Below are 17,863 nucleotides of genomic sequence, written 5' to 3'. Positions count from 1 at the left end.
GACTAGCCTGGGCAACATAGTGAGACCCCGCCTTTACAAAACATGAAAAAGTAGAATAATAATAATAATAAAACACAAAAGAATGACTGGGTGAAGTTGGGGTCTGCGTGTACCTTGCAGTACCATAGAGCAGTCAAAACGAGCAGGAGCACAGGGCTCTGCATTGCAGCTGAAGAAGGGCGATTGACGCATGCAGCACTATGCTGGAAAAGCAGGTTACAAAGCACAGAATGACGTTATGTGTTTAGTGGTTAACAACACGCAGTGGCAGCAACACATGGCAGCTGTGGTTTGTCTCCTGCCTGGAATCTCCGGAGACGCTCTTCTTAGCGTGCCACACACCTCACCTGTGTGAATCCTTGGTCATTCTGTTTCAGACAGCAGGAAGTCGACCCACAGAGGTGAAGTCACTTTGTCCAAGGTCACACAGTGGGTAAACGGTTGAGCAGAGCAGCCTGACTTGCACATTCACCCTCAATAAACACACGTACTGAGATAATAAAAGGAGATTCCAAAACCAGGATTCAGGCTGGGGTTACCTCTGAGGGGCTGGGAACTAGTGGTGATGGCGTTCTTCTTTCTTTAGCAGGTGGGGAGTGTGTGGGTGTTCATTGTATTGGTTTTTTCTTTATTTTCTGCATATTCTTTCTTACCCACTGATCAATAGCATGTACATATTGTTTAGAAATAGGAAGGCAGAACCCAGGGGAAAAATGAAGGGACTTTAAACTGGAGTTTCTGCAGAGCCAAGTAGGGTGTGGGGACAGGTGGAGGGGTAGGGCATGGTGTGTTTTGGTGTGTTTTAGCTTATTTTTTATTGTGGTATTCTAGTTTTTAATACTATTTTGTCTGCATGTGTATTTGTAGCTAGTTAATGGGCACAGATAGCACCTAAAGAGAAAACTGTTCTGATTTCATTTATTCAGAGTTCGAAGACAGGTTCTACGGTTAGGAATGAGAATGGTGGTTGCTTTTGTGGGGGAGGCAGCTGGGAGCTGTGTGGGTGTGGGGTGTGGGTTACACAGGTGCAGATAGCTGCCAGAACTCATAGAATTGTGCACCAGATCTGTGCATATCACTGTGCATACATGTTTGTGCATATCACTGTGCGTACATGTTATCCTAGTTAAGAGGTAGCATAAGAGATTTTTGTTTTTAGAGACAGGAATTTGTTCTGTTGCCCAGGCTGGAGTGCAGTGGTGCAGTCATGGCTTACTGCAACTTTGACCTCTCAGGCTCAAGCAATCCTCCCGCCTCAGCCTCCTGAGGAGCTGGGTACTCGCATACCACCATGCTTAGCTAATTTTTTAATTTTTTGTAGAGACAGGGTCTCACTATGTTGCCTTGGCTGGTCTTGAACTCCTGGGCTCAAGCAATCCACCTAGCTTGCCCTCCCGAAGTGCCAGGATTACAGGCGTGAGCCACTGTGCCCGGCCTCATAAGCAATTTTTCGATGTATGAGTTTCCTCTCTGTGTTGAGGGAAACCCCAGACAGGTATAGGGCAACTCTGGCTTTAGTGCAAACCAGGGGAGAAGTGGCCGGGGGATGGTCTGTTTGGGTCATGGTTTTGTGGGAGAGAGGTTCCCACATCTCCTGTGATTTTCAGCGTGAACCCAAGAGGGTGTCTGTGTTTGCTATTTCTCCAGGCTTTCTGGGTTCTCAGGCAGAGTTTTCGTAAGTGCTGAGGGCATGGTGTGGGCATTTCACACAGTACCAGCAGCTTTTCCTTTCAAAGGGGCACTCTGCCGGGGTGGTGCTTTTCTCTAAGGTGTTGTGGAATGTTTGGACTCCAGAGTATCTGCTGCGTGTTGCTGATGGGCCTTGGGAAGTTCTTCCCCATGCTGATGCTTGAAGCTTCCAATATGCATTCTCTTTTGCTCAAACCCATGTCCGGCTGGCAGTTGGTGAGGCCACTGTTCATGGGCCACAGACAGCCCGTCATCAGTGGGCTCCAGCCTGAGCAGCCTCTGCATCTGAAACTTCAGTTTCTGTGCTCTGGAGTCTCTGACTGTGCATCCTTCCCTGTCCATCCCCAGAACCCAAGGTGGTGTTTGCTAAGGAGCAGCTGGCACGCAGGAAGCTGCAGGCAGAGGCAGGAGCCAGTGCCACACTGAGCTGCGAGGTGGCCCAGGCCCAGACGGAGGTGACATGGTACAAGGATGGGAAGAAGCTGAGCTCCAGCTCGAAAGTGTGCATGGAGGCCACAGGCTGCACGCGCAGGCTGGTTGTGCAGCAGGCAGGCCAGGCGGATGCCGGGGAGTATAGCTGCGAGGCTGGGGGCCAGCGGCTCTCCTTCCATCTGGACGTCAAAGGTCAGTTGATAGAGCAGACATTTGAGCATCTCATGGGAGCAGGTCTGGGGGCAGTGTTTCAGCGTAGGCTGGGACAGTGCTTGGCGGCCTCCTAAGGGCCTGTTTCAGTTAATTATCTGCTGCTGTGTAACAGATCACTCCAAACTTAGAGGCCTGAAAGAATGATCAGTTTACCTGTCACCATTCTGCAGGTTGAGAATTTGGTCAGGGCTCAGCAGGGGTGGCTCATCTGTATTTCATGTGGTGTTGGCTGGGGCTGGGGGATCTGACTGGCCTCATTGGTGCACCTGACTGAGGTCCAAGCTGGGATGGCTCCAGTGGATGGGGGATGGCCAGGACAATGGACCTGTCTCTTCTTGTGGTGTCAGCTGGCTTCATTTCCATGCCTGCAACCTCATTCTTTCCTCCGTGGTTGCTCTCTTTTTGGACTTCTTTCCATGGTGACTGGATTCTTCTCCTAGGGAATGGTAGAAACTATGAGGCTTGTTAAGCTGGGTTCTCAGGACTCCCAGAGTGTTACTTTCCCCCATGTCCTGTTGCTCAAAGCTAAGCGTAAGGCCAGCCTAGTCTGCAGGAACTAGGGTGTAGAGAAGTAGACCCTACTGTCAGTGGGGGAGTGGCATGTCCTGTTGTAGAACATTGTGCACCCAGGGTGTCTTGACTCATCACAACCTTTTTAACAGTCTATCATAAGGACATGGGATCTGTTTAATTCTCTGCCATCCTGAACATGTTACCTTTTTCTTTCAAATGCTTGCCTCATGGTCACAAGGTGGCTTCCATAGCTCCAGCCATCATGTTCAAGATGGGAAGATGTGGAAAGGGTGTGTATTAGTTTTTTTGTTTTCTGCTTATTTTTTTAACTGCTTTGTAACAAATTATCACCAACTTAGTGGCTTAAAACAATGCTCACTGAGTAGCTCACAGTTCTGTAAGTCAGAAGTGCAGGCATGGTGTGCCTGGGTTCTCTGTTCAGGGTCTCAGAAGCTGAAGTCAGGTGCCTGCTGATTAGTTCTCTTGGTTCCTATTTCCAGCTTACCCAATTTGTTGGCAGAATTCAGTTCCTTGCAATTGTGGGTCTGTGAGCCCATGGGTCCAAGGCCCTATTTCTTGGCTGGCTGTCAGCCAGGGAGCTGCTGTCAGATCCTAGAGGCCACCTCATTCTTTGCCATGTGGCCTTCATCATCAGGCCAGTAATGGGTAATCTCCCTTGTGTCAAGTCACTCTCAGACTTCAAATCTCTTTTGCCAGGGAAGAGACCCCTCCCATTTATGGCCTCACCTGATTAGGTCCAGCCCACTCAAGGTCATCATCCTTTCGAGGAACTTAAAGTCAACTGATATGAGACCTCATTCCATCTGCAGGCTTCCTTCACAGCAGCACCTAGATTTAGTGTTTGGGCATTCTTAGAATTCTGCCTCCCTCATTATGGATGTTTCTGGCTGTCTCTTCAGTTTGGAAAACAAAAACTTTTCTTGAAGTTGGGAGTACATCAACCCCCATGCCTCCCTGACTTGGTGGGGGTCTTGCAAGACCTTGCTCAGCTCCAGGTAGCCTGGAGAATGTGCCTATGGCCTTATAGCCTTGGCAGGGGGACGTAGAGGAGGAGGAGGTGGACCTGGGATGGGAGAAGCTGGCCTGGGACTGGCCCCACAGCCCATACCCCACAGCCTGGGTTTCCACCCCTTTCTGAGGCAGGCTGGCGGTAGGATCGGTGCATGTGTGGGGTCAGACTGCCACGTGTGTCTCATTCCTGTCTGTCTGCTGAGTGACCTTGGGTGAGTTGTTGATGTTGTATCATCCCCAAATTCACATCCACCTGGAACCTCAGAATGGGGCCTCATTTGGAAACAGGGTCTTTGCAGATGTAATTAAGTAAAGCACCTTGTGGTGAGGTCATGGACTAGGGTGGGCCCTGAATCCAGTGACAGTGTCCTTAGACAGACCGGGAGACACACACAGAGGAGGCAACCATGGGAGACGGAGTCTGACTCTGGAGTGATGCGGCCACAAGCCCAGAGACTCCGGGAGCCCCCAGGAGCTGGGAGAGGCAGGGTGGGTGGGTCCTCCCCTAGAGCCTCCTGAGGGAGCACAGCCCTGCTACACCTTGATCTCAGATTTCTGGCCTCCAGAACTGTAAGAGGATGATTTTCTGTCATTCTGAGCCACTTAGCTTATGGTGAGCTCTTACGGCAGCCCCCAGAAACTCAGACAGTTGGCCTCTCTGTGCCTCAGTTTCCTCATCTGTAACATGGGATTCATGATTGTGGCGTCTGGGGACTGTGCTTGTTTAGGGCACTGTGAATTATAGCTGCTGGGATTGGGTTTTGGGGGATAAATAGGTCAAGGAAGGAGGGCAGGGCCAGCTTGGTGGTGTAGACACTGGCTAGCCTTCACCCCAGAGGGCCGTGGTGCGGGGTGGGAGGGGACAGAGGTGTGCCAGGCTGCAGGAGCTCAGAGGCACTAGCTGCCAGCAGAGTGGGCACCAGGGTCTCTGGAAAGGTGTCAGTGGCAGTGGCTCATCCAGCCTGTTTCCCTGTCTGTAAAATGCGGATCCCAAAGTGCACCCGGCTCTTAGGGCAGGAGAGGGGATTAACATGAGATGGTGCTTGGCAGGGGTGCACTAATTGCTTTATCCCATCTTCCTGCTGCTGTTTTTATCCTAGGGTGACACACGACTCAGACACTAGGGGGCCCAGGCTTGCACATCTGCGGGCTCTGTCACATTTGTGCTCCAGGGAGAGAAGCAGACAATGTCTGCAGTGTGGGCCAGGGGTCCTGTGTGGCCACACAGAGGAATGCTGACGTTCAGCAAGTGCCTGGGTCCATGAGGGCTGCTAGAGCAGAACACCATAGCCTGGGTGGCTCAGAAACCACGGAAGTGTGAAGTGTGCTGCTTGCAGCTCTGGAGGTCAGAAGTCCAAGAGCAAGGTGCCAGCAGATTCTGTGTCTGGTGAGGCCGCTTCCTGTTTCATAGACGGTGCCTTCTAACTGAGTCTTCACAGTGGAAGGGGCGAGGGAGCTTTTGAGGTCTCTTTTATAAGGGCATTGATCTCATTCATGACCCAAGTGCCTCCTAAAGGCTCCTCCTCCTAACACCATGACCTTGGGGATAAGGATTTCAACGTGGGAATTTTGGGGGCCACAGACATTCCAACCATAGCAGTGAGAATGTGGGAGCTAGGTTTTGTGATGCTCTCAGGGTTTTACCCCAAAGGCAGGACTGGCAGGCTAGCGTGTTCTCTGTGTAAGTGCTTTTGTTAAATTGACTTCTTAACATATTGTATCACGCCTATCTGCTGTTCTTGGAATGTTGTGTCCCCGCCACAGTTTATGTTGAAACTTAGTCCCCTGAGCAACAGTATTAAGAGGGGGCCTTTGGGAGGTGATTAGGCGTCGAAGGCTCCACCCTCGCGAATGGATGAGTACCCCTAGATTATAAAAGGGCAAGTTCACCACTTCCATCCTGTCTCGCATGTGAGACACAGCAATAATGTGCTGTCTTGGAAGCAGAGAGCAGCCCTCACCAGGCAGCTGAACCTGCTGGCACCTTTTCATTTGTTTGGTTTTTGAGACAGGGTCCTGCTCTGTCACCCAGACTGGAGTGCAGTAGTGTGACCACGACTCACTGCAGTCTCGACCGCCTGGGCTCAAGCAATCCTCCCGCCTCAGCCTCCTGAGTAGCTGGAACCACAGGCACGTGCCACCATACCTGGCTAATTTTCTCAATTTTTTGTTTGTAGAGATGGGGTCTTGCTATGTTGCCCAGGCTGATCTCAAACTTCTGGGCTCAAGCAATCCTCCCACCTCAGCTTCCCAAAGTGCTGAGATTACAGGAATGAACCACTGCACCAGACCTGATTGATTTTTTAGAGTACGTAATTCAAGTAACATAAAATTCACCCTTTTACAGTGTACGATTTGGTGGTTTTTAGGTTGCATAACCACACCACAGTCTAATTCCAGAACATTTTCATCAACCCTAAAAGAAACTCTATGCCCCTTCATAGTCACTCCCCATTCCCCTTCTCCTCAGCACTTAGCAACCACTAACGTGCTTTTTGTCTCCCTGGATTTGCCTGTTCCGGACATTTCATTTAAACAGAATCATATAATATGTGGCCTTTTATGTCTGTCTTTTTTTTACTGGGCATGATGTTTTCAAGGCTCATCATGTTGTAACATGTATCAGTACTTCCTTTTCATAGCTGAGTCACATTCCACTGTATGAACAGATCACATTTTGTTTATCTATGCATCAGTGGACAGGCATTTGAACTGTTCCCACTCTGGCAACTATACATAATGCTGCTATAAACGTTTGTATGCAGGCTTTGTGTGAATGTATGTTGTCAGTTCTCTTGAGTAGATACCTAAAGAGTAGGGTGGCCAGGTCATACGATAATATTATTTACCTTAGTGAGGAACTGTCAGACTGTTTTCTAGAGTGGCTGCACCATTTTACATTCTTCAATCAGCAATGTATGAAGGTTCCAGTTTCTCTACATCCTCACCAACTCTTCTTGTTTTTATTTATTTATATTTTATTTATTCTTTTTTTAGAGTCAGGGTCTCACTCTATTGCCCAGGCTGGAATGCAACGGTGTGATCATGGTTCACTGCAGCATTGAACTCCTGGGATCAAGCAATCCTCCCATCTCAGCCTCCTGAGGAGCTGGGACTACAGGTGTGCACCACCACACCCAGCTAATTTTTGTATTTTTAGTAGAGATGGGGTTTCGCCATGCTGGTCTTGAACTCCTCACCTCAAGTGATCCACCCACCTCAGCCTCCCAAAGTGCTGGGATTATAGGCGTGAGCCACCATGTCTAGCCATGATGCTAGACCTTTTTTTTAGATAAATGATTTGCAAATATTTTCTTTCTTTTTTTTTGATTATGTCCTTTGCTGCATGAAGGTTTTAATTTTGATAAAGTTTAGGCTGGACATAGTGATGTGTGCCTGTAATCCCACCTACTTGGGAGGCTGAGGTGGGAGGATTGCTTGAGCCCAGGACACTGAAGCTGCAGTGAGCTATGATTGCACCACTTTACTCCAGCCTGGGCAACAGAGTGAGACCCTGTCTAAAAAAAAAATTTTTTTTTAAATCTTAATTTATCCTCTTTTGTTGCTTGTGTGTTAGGTGTCATTTCTAAGAAATCATTGCCCAATCCAAGGTCACGAGATATACACCTCTGTTTTCTTCTAAGATTTTAGTAATTTTAGCTGTTACATTTAGGGCTTTGATCCATTTTAAGTTAATTTTTGAATATGATGTGAAATAGTTGTCCAACTTCATCATTTGCATGTGGAAATGCAGCTGTCCTAGCATCATTTGTTGAAGACATTTTTCTCCATTGAATTTTCTTCGCACCCTTGACCATAAATGTAAAGGGTTTATTTCTGGATTCTCAATTCTGTTCCATTGATTTCTAAGTTTATCCTTATGTTAATACCACAGTCTTAATTACCATATCTTTGTAGTAAGTTTTGAAATTAGAAAGTGAGTTTTCCAACTTTGTGTGTTTTCAAGATTGTTTTGGCTATTCAAGGTCTACTGCATTTCCGTATGAATTTTAGAATCAGCTTTTCAAATTTTGGAAAAAAGGTAGGTGGGATTTTGATAGGGTTTGCATTGAATGTGTAGATCGATTTGGGGAGTATTGCTGTTTCTTCTAATCCATGAGTATGGGATACATTTCTATTTATCTGGGTCTTTTAAGATTTCTTTCAATGGTGTTTTCTAATTGTCAACATATAAAGTTTGCAGTTCCTTTGTAAATTTATTGCTAAGTAGTTAATATTTTGGATGCTACTGTCCATGGAACTGTTTTCATAATTTCAGTTTTGGAGTGCCATTGCTAAGGTACAGAAAGAGAATTGACTTTTGCATATTGGTCTTTTATCCTGCAACCTTGTTGAACTTGTTGATTAGCTCTAATATTTCTTTTGTGGATTCCTGAGGATTTTCTGTACACAAGATCGTGCTATCTCTGAACAGAGACAGTTTTACTTCCTAATTTGGGACGTTTCTTCTTTTTAAAGTGTAGGCATTTACAGCTGTGCATGTCCCCTGAGCAGTGCTTTCACTGCATCCCGTAGTTTGGTTTGTTGTGTTTTCATTTCCATTCATCTTAAAGTATTTTCTAATTTTTCTTTTAATTTCTTTTTTAAAAGTGTGTTGCTTTATTTCCACATATTTGTGTATTTTCCAGTTTTCTTTCTGTTTTCTAGCTTTATTCCATCATGGTCAGAGAAGATACTTTGCCTGACTTCAACTTTTAAAAATATATTGACACTTATTTTGTGGCCTAATAGATGGCCTATCCTGGACAGTGTTCCATACACACTTGAGGAAAATGTGTATTCTTCTCCTGTTGATTGGAATATTCTATACAGTCTCATGTTGACTGGAATATTCTATAGAGTGTTCTCCCTGTGGGGGATAGGTTCCAGGACTCCTGTAGATACCAAAATCCATGGATCATCAAGTTCCTTATATAGAATGATGTAGTATTTGCATATAACCTACGCATATCCTTCCTTATATTTTAAATCATCTCTAGATTACTCATAGTACCTAATATAATGTAAATGCTATATAAATGGTTGTTATACTGTATTTCTAAAAATTTATATTACTTTTATTGTTGTGTCATCATTTTTTTTCCAGAATATTTTTGATCCTCGGTTGGCTGAATCTGTACACGTGTAACCTGCGAATTTGGAGGGCTGACTGTATAAATCAGTTAGGTCTAGTTGATTCATAGCATTGTTCAAGTCCTCTTGGCTTTAACAGATCTTTTTTCCAGTCATTCTGTCTATTATTGAAAGTGGGGTATTGAAGTCTCTAATATTGTAGACATTTTTTCTTTCTTTAATTCTGTTGATTTTTGCTTCTCACATATTGCCCTCTGCTTTAGGTTAGTATATGTTTATAATTGTGATATCTTACTGAGAGATTGGCCCTTTCACAGTGTGTAGTGTTGTTTGTTTCCTCTGGCGGTTTGGTTTCAGGTCTGCCTTGCCTGGTATTTGGGAGCCATTCCTGCTCTTTTGGCTGCTATGGTTTATGAAGCATCTTCGAGCCTTCCACCTGTTTGCGTCTTTGGCTCTAAAGTGTATGTCTTATAGATAGATGAATAATGACTTTTTAATTAAGAATTAGTTTTATAATTGAGCTGAAATTCATATAACATACAGTTAACCATTTTGAAGTGTATACTTCAGTGGCATTTAATGCATTCTCAATGTTGTGCAACCACCACCTCTGTCTAATTTCAAAATTTTTCATCAGAAATTTTTCGCGAGAACACCCCATAGTCATTGGGTTATTACTTTACATTCTTCCCTCCCCCCACCATCTGGCCACCCTGCGTTTTGCTCGTTGTCTCTACAGATTCGTTTGTTCTGGATACTTCATGTAATAGAAATCATGCAATATGTGTCGCTTGTATCTGGTTCTTTTACTTTGTGTAAACTTTTCAAGATTCCTCCAAGTTGTGCGTAACATGTTCCAGTGCTTCATTACTTTTTATGGCTGAATAATGTTCCATTGGATGTGTATATCACAGCATATCACAGATGTTGTTAATTTTTGTTGCTGTTTCTGTTGCTTTTGTTTGTGTATGTTTAGTGACTTTTCTGAACTAATTCTGTAAAGTCTATGTTCCTTATCATGGGTGGCCACTGAAGCCTCTGCTCAGTGAGCTTATTGGCCAGCTGATGATTAGAACAGTGATTTTACTAGATGTCTCCAACAGTAAGTCTGCCTGTCTTTGGGGCCTGTGTGTGGAAGTTGGCCCATGCATTCAACACAGCTAGGCAGACGACAGCTCTACCTGTGCCTTTACTTCTGGCCTCACAGAACCTCAAGGCTAGCCAGCTGTGTGAGTGTTAGGCCTTCTCAGGCATTGCCTGAGTGTGCACACAGCCTGTGCATATGTGTGACCCTCTCTGTGCCCAGGAGTGTGTTGTTGGAGCTTTCCAAAGCCTCCTGTGGATGTCTTGTTCTCCAGTATTTCCTTTTAGGCTAGAGACTTTTGGTTAGACTATTGTTCATTGCAACCGTTCTCCACTGCTTCAAGCAGCCATGGTGTTTGTAATTACCTCTGATATTTTTTCAAAAAATGCTTCTTAAGAAAATGCTTTTGCACTGGGTGAACTACTCAGGCCAAATAAATTCAGCCCTGGTGAGCGAGTTTTCCAGGGAGCTACCAAACAGGTGAAATAATGACAGTGCTCTAGGAATGGCCCTCTCTGCGGGTTGCCAGGGTGCTGGTCTTCATCCTGATTGTGGGCTGTTGGTTTTCACAGTTATCTCAGAGCTAGAGTCTGGTAGGTTTAAGAATTGGGTGGGTTAAAACACCACACATCTAGCTACTCTTACTGAGATGCAGTTGTTTTTCATGGGTGAATGCTCCCCAGATTGCTGCAAGTCTTTGATTAATTTTCAGACTTCTGAAAAGTTGATTTCAACATTTTTTTTTGGCCAGTGCTTTTCTTTCTTTTGTGGAGGAGATGTTTTTCAGAAGTTATTATTTTGTCATTTTTGCTGACATCTCTGCCAGGGGTTTTTGAATATTGAACCAGCCTTGCATTCTTTGGATGTGTTTGTGTTTGTGGTGTGTTATTCTTCTTACATACTGGATTCAGTTGGCTGATATATTGCTGAGTATTTTTATTTTTATGTTAATGGAGAATTTTAGTTTGTGGTTTTCATATACTGTCTTTGTCTGGTTTTGATATCAGGGTAATGCTGTCCTCAAAAAAATGGGATGGAAAGCATTTCCCTTCTCTTCTGTTTTCAAGAAGATATTGTGTAGAATTGATGCTATTTCTGTTACTTTTAAAACATCTTTTTAAGTTATTTCATTGACGAAGCAAGTAAAGCCATCTTGGCCTAGAGATTTCTTTTTGTGGAATATTTAAATCACCAAGACAATTTATTTAATAGATGTGGGACTGTATAAGTTGTCTATTTCATCTTGGGTGAGTATTGGTAATTTGTGGTTTCTGAGGAATTGATCCATTTATTCAAATGGATTTAATTTATGTGCATGGAGTTGTTTGTAGTGTTTCCTTATTACCATAGTGTCTGTAGGGTCTGCAGGGATACCCTTGTTTCATTACTGATATTGTTAGTTTGTCTTTTCTCTCTCTTTTTTTCTTTGTCTTGTTAGAGGTTTGTCAGTTTTATTGATCTTTTCAAGGAACCAGCTTTAGGTTTCATTGATTTTCTCTATTTTCATCAATGTTATTGATTTCTGCTTTTTTCTTTATTTCCATCCTTCATCTTGCTCTGGGTTTATTTTGCTCTTCCTTACCTAATTTCTTAAGGTAGACTATTAGTTTCCTGATTGAAATACTTCTTGTTAATATAAATATTTCATACAGCAATTTTTTCTCTAAGCACTGCTTTAGCTTTATCACACACATTCTGATGTGGTATTTTCTTTTTTTTTCTTTTTTTTTTTTGGAGACGAAGTCTCGCTCTTATCCCATAGGCTGGAGTGCGATGGCACGATCTCAGCTCACTGCAACCTCCGCCTTCCAGATTCAAGCGATTCTCCTGCCTCAGCCTCCCATGTAGCTGGGATTACAGGCATGCACCACCACATCTGGCTAATTTTTGTGTTTTTAGTAGAGCCGGGGTTTCACCATGTTGGCCAGGCTGGTCTTGAACTCCTGACCTCAGGTGATCCGCCCGCCTCGGCCTCCCAAAGTGCTAGGATTACAGGCATGAGCCACCACACCTGGCCCTGATGTGGTATTTTCATTGTTGTCCAGTTGAAGATAATTTCTAATTTCCCTTGATACTGCCTCTTAAATGTGTAGATTATTCAGAAGTGGGTTTAATTTCCATGTGTTCAGAGATTTTACTGTTACCTTTCTGTTACTGATTTGTAGTCTAATTCCATTTTGGTCAGAGAACATAACTTTGAAACATTTCAATTCTCTTAAATTTGTTTCCTGAACCAGAATATGTCCTAGGTGGGCGAACATTCTATGTGTTCTGGAAAGGAGTGTTTTCTGCTGTTGTTGGGTGGATCCTACCAGTGTCACTTAGGTCATGATGGCTCATGGTTCAGTTCATCTGTATCCTTGATGCTTTTCTGTCTGCCAGTTTTATCAGTTATTGAGAGAAGAGTGTTGAAATCCTCAGCTATGATTGTGGATTTGTCTGTTTTTACTTTCAGTGCTATTGATTTTTGCAGCATGTATTTTGAAGTTACATTGTGAAGATCATTTTGTCTTCTTTGCAAATTGACATCTTTATCCTTATGTAATGTCCCTCTTTCTCCCTGGTAATTTTCTTTGTTCTGAAATTTTCGTTGTTTGATATTAATATGAACAAACAATCCAGACTTGTGTTATTAGTGTTTGTATTACATGTATTTTGCCATTCTTGTACTTTGAACCTGCCCATATAATTATATTGGAGGTGAGTTTCTTGTAGATAACATGTAGTTGGCTCACTACTTTCCAACTGATAATCTCTGTCCTACTATGGATGTGTTTATTCTATTTTCATTTATGTTGTGATTAATATATTTGGATCCAGGTTGACTATTTTATTACATTTTTCTGTTTTTTCCCCTTTTTTTCGGTTCTTCTGTTTCAACTTTTCTGCCCATTTTGGGTTATTTAGATTTTTTTTTTTTAGTATTTCTTTTTAATGTATCTATTGTGATTTTTTTTGGTCACCTATGGATTGCACTTAACATACTTAACTCTTCATCATCTACTTAAGATCAGTATTTTATCACCTCCACTGGAATAGAGAACTCCTACCATCACATAGGTCTCTTTTACTCCCTGACCTTTAAATTATTATGGTAGTTATCTTACGTATTATCTCTACATTCATTGAAAACCTCATCAGATAATATAATTTTTGTTTTTTAACTATGAAATTTATTTTAAAGAACTCAAGAGGAGGAATATAATCTGTTTGATTTGCCTAGATGTTCAGCATTTCTGTTACTCTTGCCTCATTCCTGCTGTTGCAAGTTTCCCTGAGATATCATTTCCCTTCTGTCTGAAGGACATCCTTTAGCAATTCTTTTAGAGCAGCTCTGCCATCAATGCATTTTCTTAGTTTTCCTTTATTAAGAATGTGTCTATTTCACCTGCATTCCTGAAAGATATTTTTGGAAAATTGAGAATTCTGGGTTGATGGTTCTTTTCTTTTAGCACTTGAAAAAATGTTCCACTTCTTCTGGCCTCCATGATTAAAAAAATATTTAATTGACAAATAAAGATTGAATATATTTAAGCTGTACAACATCATGATTTTACACACACACACACACACACACACACACACAGAGTGAGAAATTAACAGTCATTCAAACTGTTCCCCTACAAATAATGTGTTGGTCTTCTCTGCTTGCTTTCAAAATTTTTTTCTTTGTCTTTAATTTTTAACTCTTTTAAAATGATACATGTGGGTGTGGATTTTTTTGGGTTTATTCTGTTTGGGGCTTGCCAAATTCATCTAATCTGGTTTATGTCTTCTTCCAAATTTGGGAGATTTTTAGTCATTATTTCTTCAGATTATTGTTTCTGAACTATATTTTATCTTCTGCTTCTAGGGATAATGACTTCAATGTTAGATCTTTCAGAATCATCTTACAGGTCTCTGAGGCTCTGTTTTTTTGTTTTGTTTTGTTTTAAATTCCTTTCTCTCTGTTGTTTGGATTGGATAATTTCTATTGATCTGTCTTCAATTTCACTAACTTTCTTCTGTTATTGATATTCAACTATTGAGCCTATACAGTGAATTATTTCAATTACTGTCTTTTCTTCTTATAAACTTTCCACTCAGTTCTTCTTTATATCTTCTCTTTCTTTGCTGAGACTTTTTAATGTTCCCATTCCTTTCAAGGGTATTTGCTTTTACTTGTTGAAGCATTTTTATATTAACTGCTTGAAAATCGTCAGATAATTCCAGCATTGGTGTCATCTTGACGGTGGTAGCTGTTGGTAGTCTTTTCATGTGCATGCTACTTGATTCTTCCTATGCCCCGTAATTTCAGATGGTGTCCTGGGTATTTTGAAGACTATGTTACATGACTTCGGGTCTTCTTTACATACTAGGGGAATGTTGATTTTTTTTTTCAAGCTGGAAATCAGCCTAGTTGACTTCTGTGGGTTGATGTCTTCAAAGCCTGTGTGGTTTGATCTGTCCTGCCCGTGCACCTCCTGTGGTCGTGTGTATGTGGGCAGTGGTTTGTCCCCGAGTACAGTGACGTGTGCCTCTAGGGGGAGCCCTGGAGTTCTTGAACAACTTTGTGTTCTATTTTTCGAGCGTCTCCCTTTCCAGGACCCTCTCCAGGACTTTCTGCTTTCCTGGAGCTTGCCTTTCAGTTCTACAGACAAAAAACTGGAGCTCTGTGTTTGCTGCCCTGATACTGCTTCTTATGGTTGCAACTGTATGTGCCAGAGCTGAGCGCCAGGAGGACAGAGAAAAAAAAAATCAACAGTGCTTACCCTTGAGATTAGAGCCCCTTCCATTGAAGAGGAGTGTTTCCTTTTTTTTTTTGTTTTTTTGAGATGGAGTCTCGCTCTGTCACCCAGGCTGTAGTGCAGTGGCACAATCTTGGCTCACTGCAACCTCCACCTCCTGGGTTCAAGTGATTCTCCTGCCTCAGCCTCCCAAGTATCTGGGACTACAGGCACCTGCCACCACACCCGACTAATTTGTATTTTTTGCTTTTTGATTTTTTTTTTTTAATTGAGACAGGGTCTCACTCTGTTGCCCAGGCTGGAGTGCAGTGGTGCGATCTTGGCTCACTGCAACCTCTGCCTCCCAGGTTCAAGTGATTCTCCTGTCTCAGCCTCCCGAGTAGCTGGGATTACAGGCATGTGCCACCATGCCTGGCTAATTTTTGTGTTTTTAGTAGAGACGGGATTTTTGCCATGTTAGCCAGGCTGATCAGGTGATCCATCCACCTCAGCCTCCCAAAGTGCTAGGATTACAGGCGTGAGCCACTGTGCCTGGCCACATATGGCTAATTTTTGTATTTTTAGTAGAGGCGGGGTTTCACCATGTGGCTAGGCTGGTCTTGAACTCTTGACCTCAAATGATCCACCCACTTCAACCTCCCAAAGTGCTGGGATTACAGGCGTGAGCCATTGTGCCTGGACAGAGTGTTTCCTTTATCAGGAGTTTAGTTGTTCACACCTGCATGGTCTGGGGTGTGAGAAAGAAGAAGAAACAGGGGTGTCTTCTGTCCTCTCTGAGCACTTGTGCTTCCCTCTTCCATACCTTGAGGGAGGCTGCAGGATTCACTGGGAGCCTGCTCTGCACAAATGCCCGCCTCTGGGTTTTGGGTGCACAGGTCATGGGATGAAGGGTGCTGAGACTTTGAATGCTGTTCCTCTGCTGCCCCCATCTACCTGCTGCTCTCCTTTCTGAGTGTTCAGATAGCAGCTCCTTGGTCTCACGGGTGAGATATGGGGTGTGCACCTCCAAGAGTGGAGCCACCAGTAGGTGCTTTTGAAAACTGCAAGTTTTATTATAAATATGGAAATGAACCCAGACCTTGGCATTTCTTGTGTGAGACAAGTCTAAGCATCCTTGCGAGGGTATTTGTATCTCATTCAGGCGAATGTGGCAGGTAAACCACCAGGTAGGTAGCTGGGGGCCTGATTCAGTGGCTCAGCTGCACTGAGGGGCCACCGAGACTGCTGCATGCCTCCTCCCTAGTGCAGCTGCAGGTGGGCAGTCACCTATGCACTCACACACACATACATGCACACAGTGCACTTACACACACGTACTCTCACACACGCCTACACATACATGTGCACACACATGCTCACAATGCACTCATATGCACACACATATTCTAACATGCACACCTACACACACATGCACTCACACATATGAATGTACACACGTGCACACGTGCACTCACATGCACCTACACACACTTGCACAACATACACACGCACACATGCATTCACACATACACCACCCACACATATGAACACACACACGTATAAACTCACACACACACTTGCACATACATGCATACATATCCCAACAACACATTTACATATGCATAAATACATTTAAACACACACAAACAACACACAAGACATATATACACACACATACATAGACACACACAAACCTAGACATAATACACACACAATACCTACATATGCACTCACCTACATATATACACGCATAGACACCTCACTCCCACATACACCTATATACACATATACCCCCATACACACTTATACCATATACATACATTCAAACACATGCACACTTGCACACATACATATACACATTTAAACACATATACACAAACATGTACACACGTGCATACACATGCTTCATCTTCTCATATACACACAAATACATGCATGATACACATACACACACATGAAAACACACTTAAACATACACACTTGCTCATACATATTACATACACATATTAAAACACATTCCCATTCTCAAACACATCCACATGCAGTGTGATTGTGAGTGATTTTGTGAAGTGCATATCAAAGAGACACAGTTTCCCTGAAAGTACTTTGTGAATCCTTCTCTAAAGCAAACATAACAAATGTCAAAGAGCTTGGGGAAGCCCTCCCTTGGTGATCAGGCAGATTCGAGGGCCATGGAATGAGCGGCAGATGCAGCTGCCCAGCTGGTTGAGTATGCTGCGGCTGTGTGACTGGATTTGCGTCTGTGCTCATGCTTAGAGGTGCTCATGCGGAATGCTGGTCTGCCACGTGCCCAGTGCTAGCACCGCTGCTGAAGACATGTTGCTGACAGGCTGCTGTGTGGGTCCTTGCAAGATCCTCGCAGTGCCTGAATCCATACCCGGGTCCCTGAGAACATCTGGCTGCAGAGGTTCGGCGGTAACACTTAGTCAACTTGGTTTAAAAACACAGCAGCTCTTTTAGTGATCGTTTTGAAGACAGGTGTGGACTTGGAGGTGCATTTGAAAGCTGGTGTCCACTCACTTGGGCTGTCCTGCACACCTCCGGAGTGGACTTTGGTCCTTAATTCCTGGGGATGAAAACATAGAAGTTTCACAGTTAGACTTTGACTGCATCATGGAGACTAGATTAGGATGAGGGGGGATCAGAGGCGGGAGGCTCTGCCCTGCCTGGTCCAAGGAGGGGAGGGCCGGGCCTACAGAGGGACAGTGGTCCCGTGGGTGGAGGAGAGGGCTGGGTCTGCAGAGGGCCCGAGGTCCTGAGGGTGGAGAGGAGGCCATAGGCTCAAGAGCCATTTAAGAGGTGGAGCACAGGCTGGGCGCGGTGGCCCGAAGTGTAGTCCCAGCACTTCGGGAGGCCGAGGCGGGCGGATCGTGAGGTCAGGAGATTGAGACCATCCTGGCTAACACGGTGAAACCCCGTCTCTACTAAAAATACAAAAAGTTAGCCAGGCATGGTGGTGGGCACCTGTAGTCCCAGCTACTCGGGAGGCTGAGGCAGGAGAATGGCATGAACCCAGGAGGCGGAGCTTGCAGTGAGCCAAGATTGCACCACTGCACTCCAGCCTGGGCAACAGAGCAAG

General features: G+C 44.0%; 1 protein-coding gene across 1 annotated transcript in view; it reads left to right on the top strand.

Moving 5' to 3' along the window:
- OBSCN (obscurin, cytoskeletal calmodulin and titin-interacting RhoGEF) overlaps positions 1-17,863 on the top strand; it is a 169,465-nt gene that overhangs the window by 13,406 nt on the left and 138,196 nt on the right. The window contains exon 9 of the mRNA XM_055104619.2: positions 2,038-2,313. Within this exon, the coding sequence (XP_054960594.2) occupies positions 2,038-2,313 (276 nt within the window). The remainder of the gene's footprint in view (positions 1-2,037; positions 2,314-17,863) is intronic.

The sequence above is a fragment of the Pan paniscus genome, chromosome 1 (assembly GCF_029289425.2).
Source record: "Pan paniscus chromosome 1, NHGRI_mPanPan1-v2.0_pri, whole genome shotgun sequence".
NCBI classification, from domain to species: Eukaryota; Metazoa; Chordata; class Mammalia; order Primates; family Hominidae; genus Pan; species Pan paniscus.
The sequence above is the reverse complement of the archived record's forward strand: the minus strand, read 5'-3'. Positions and strand labels throughout refer to the sequence as shown.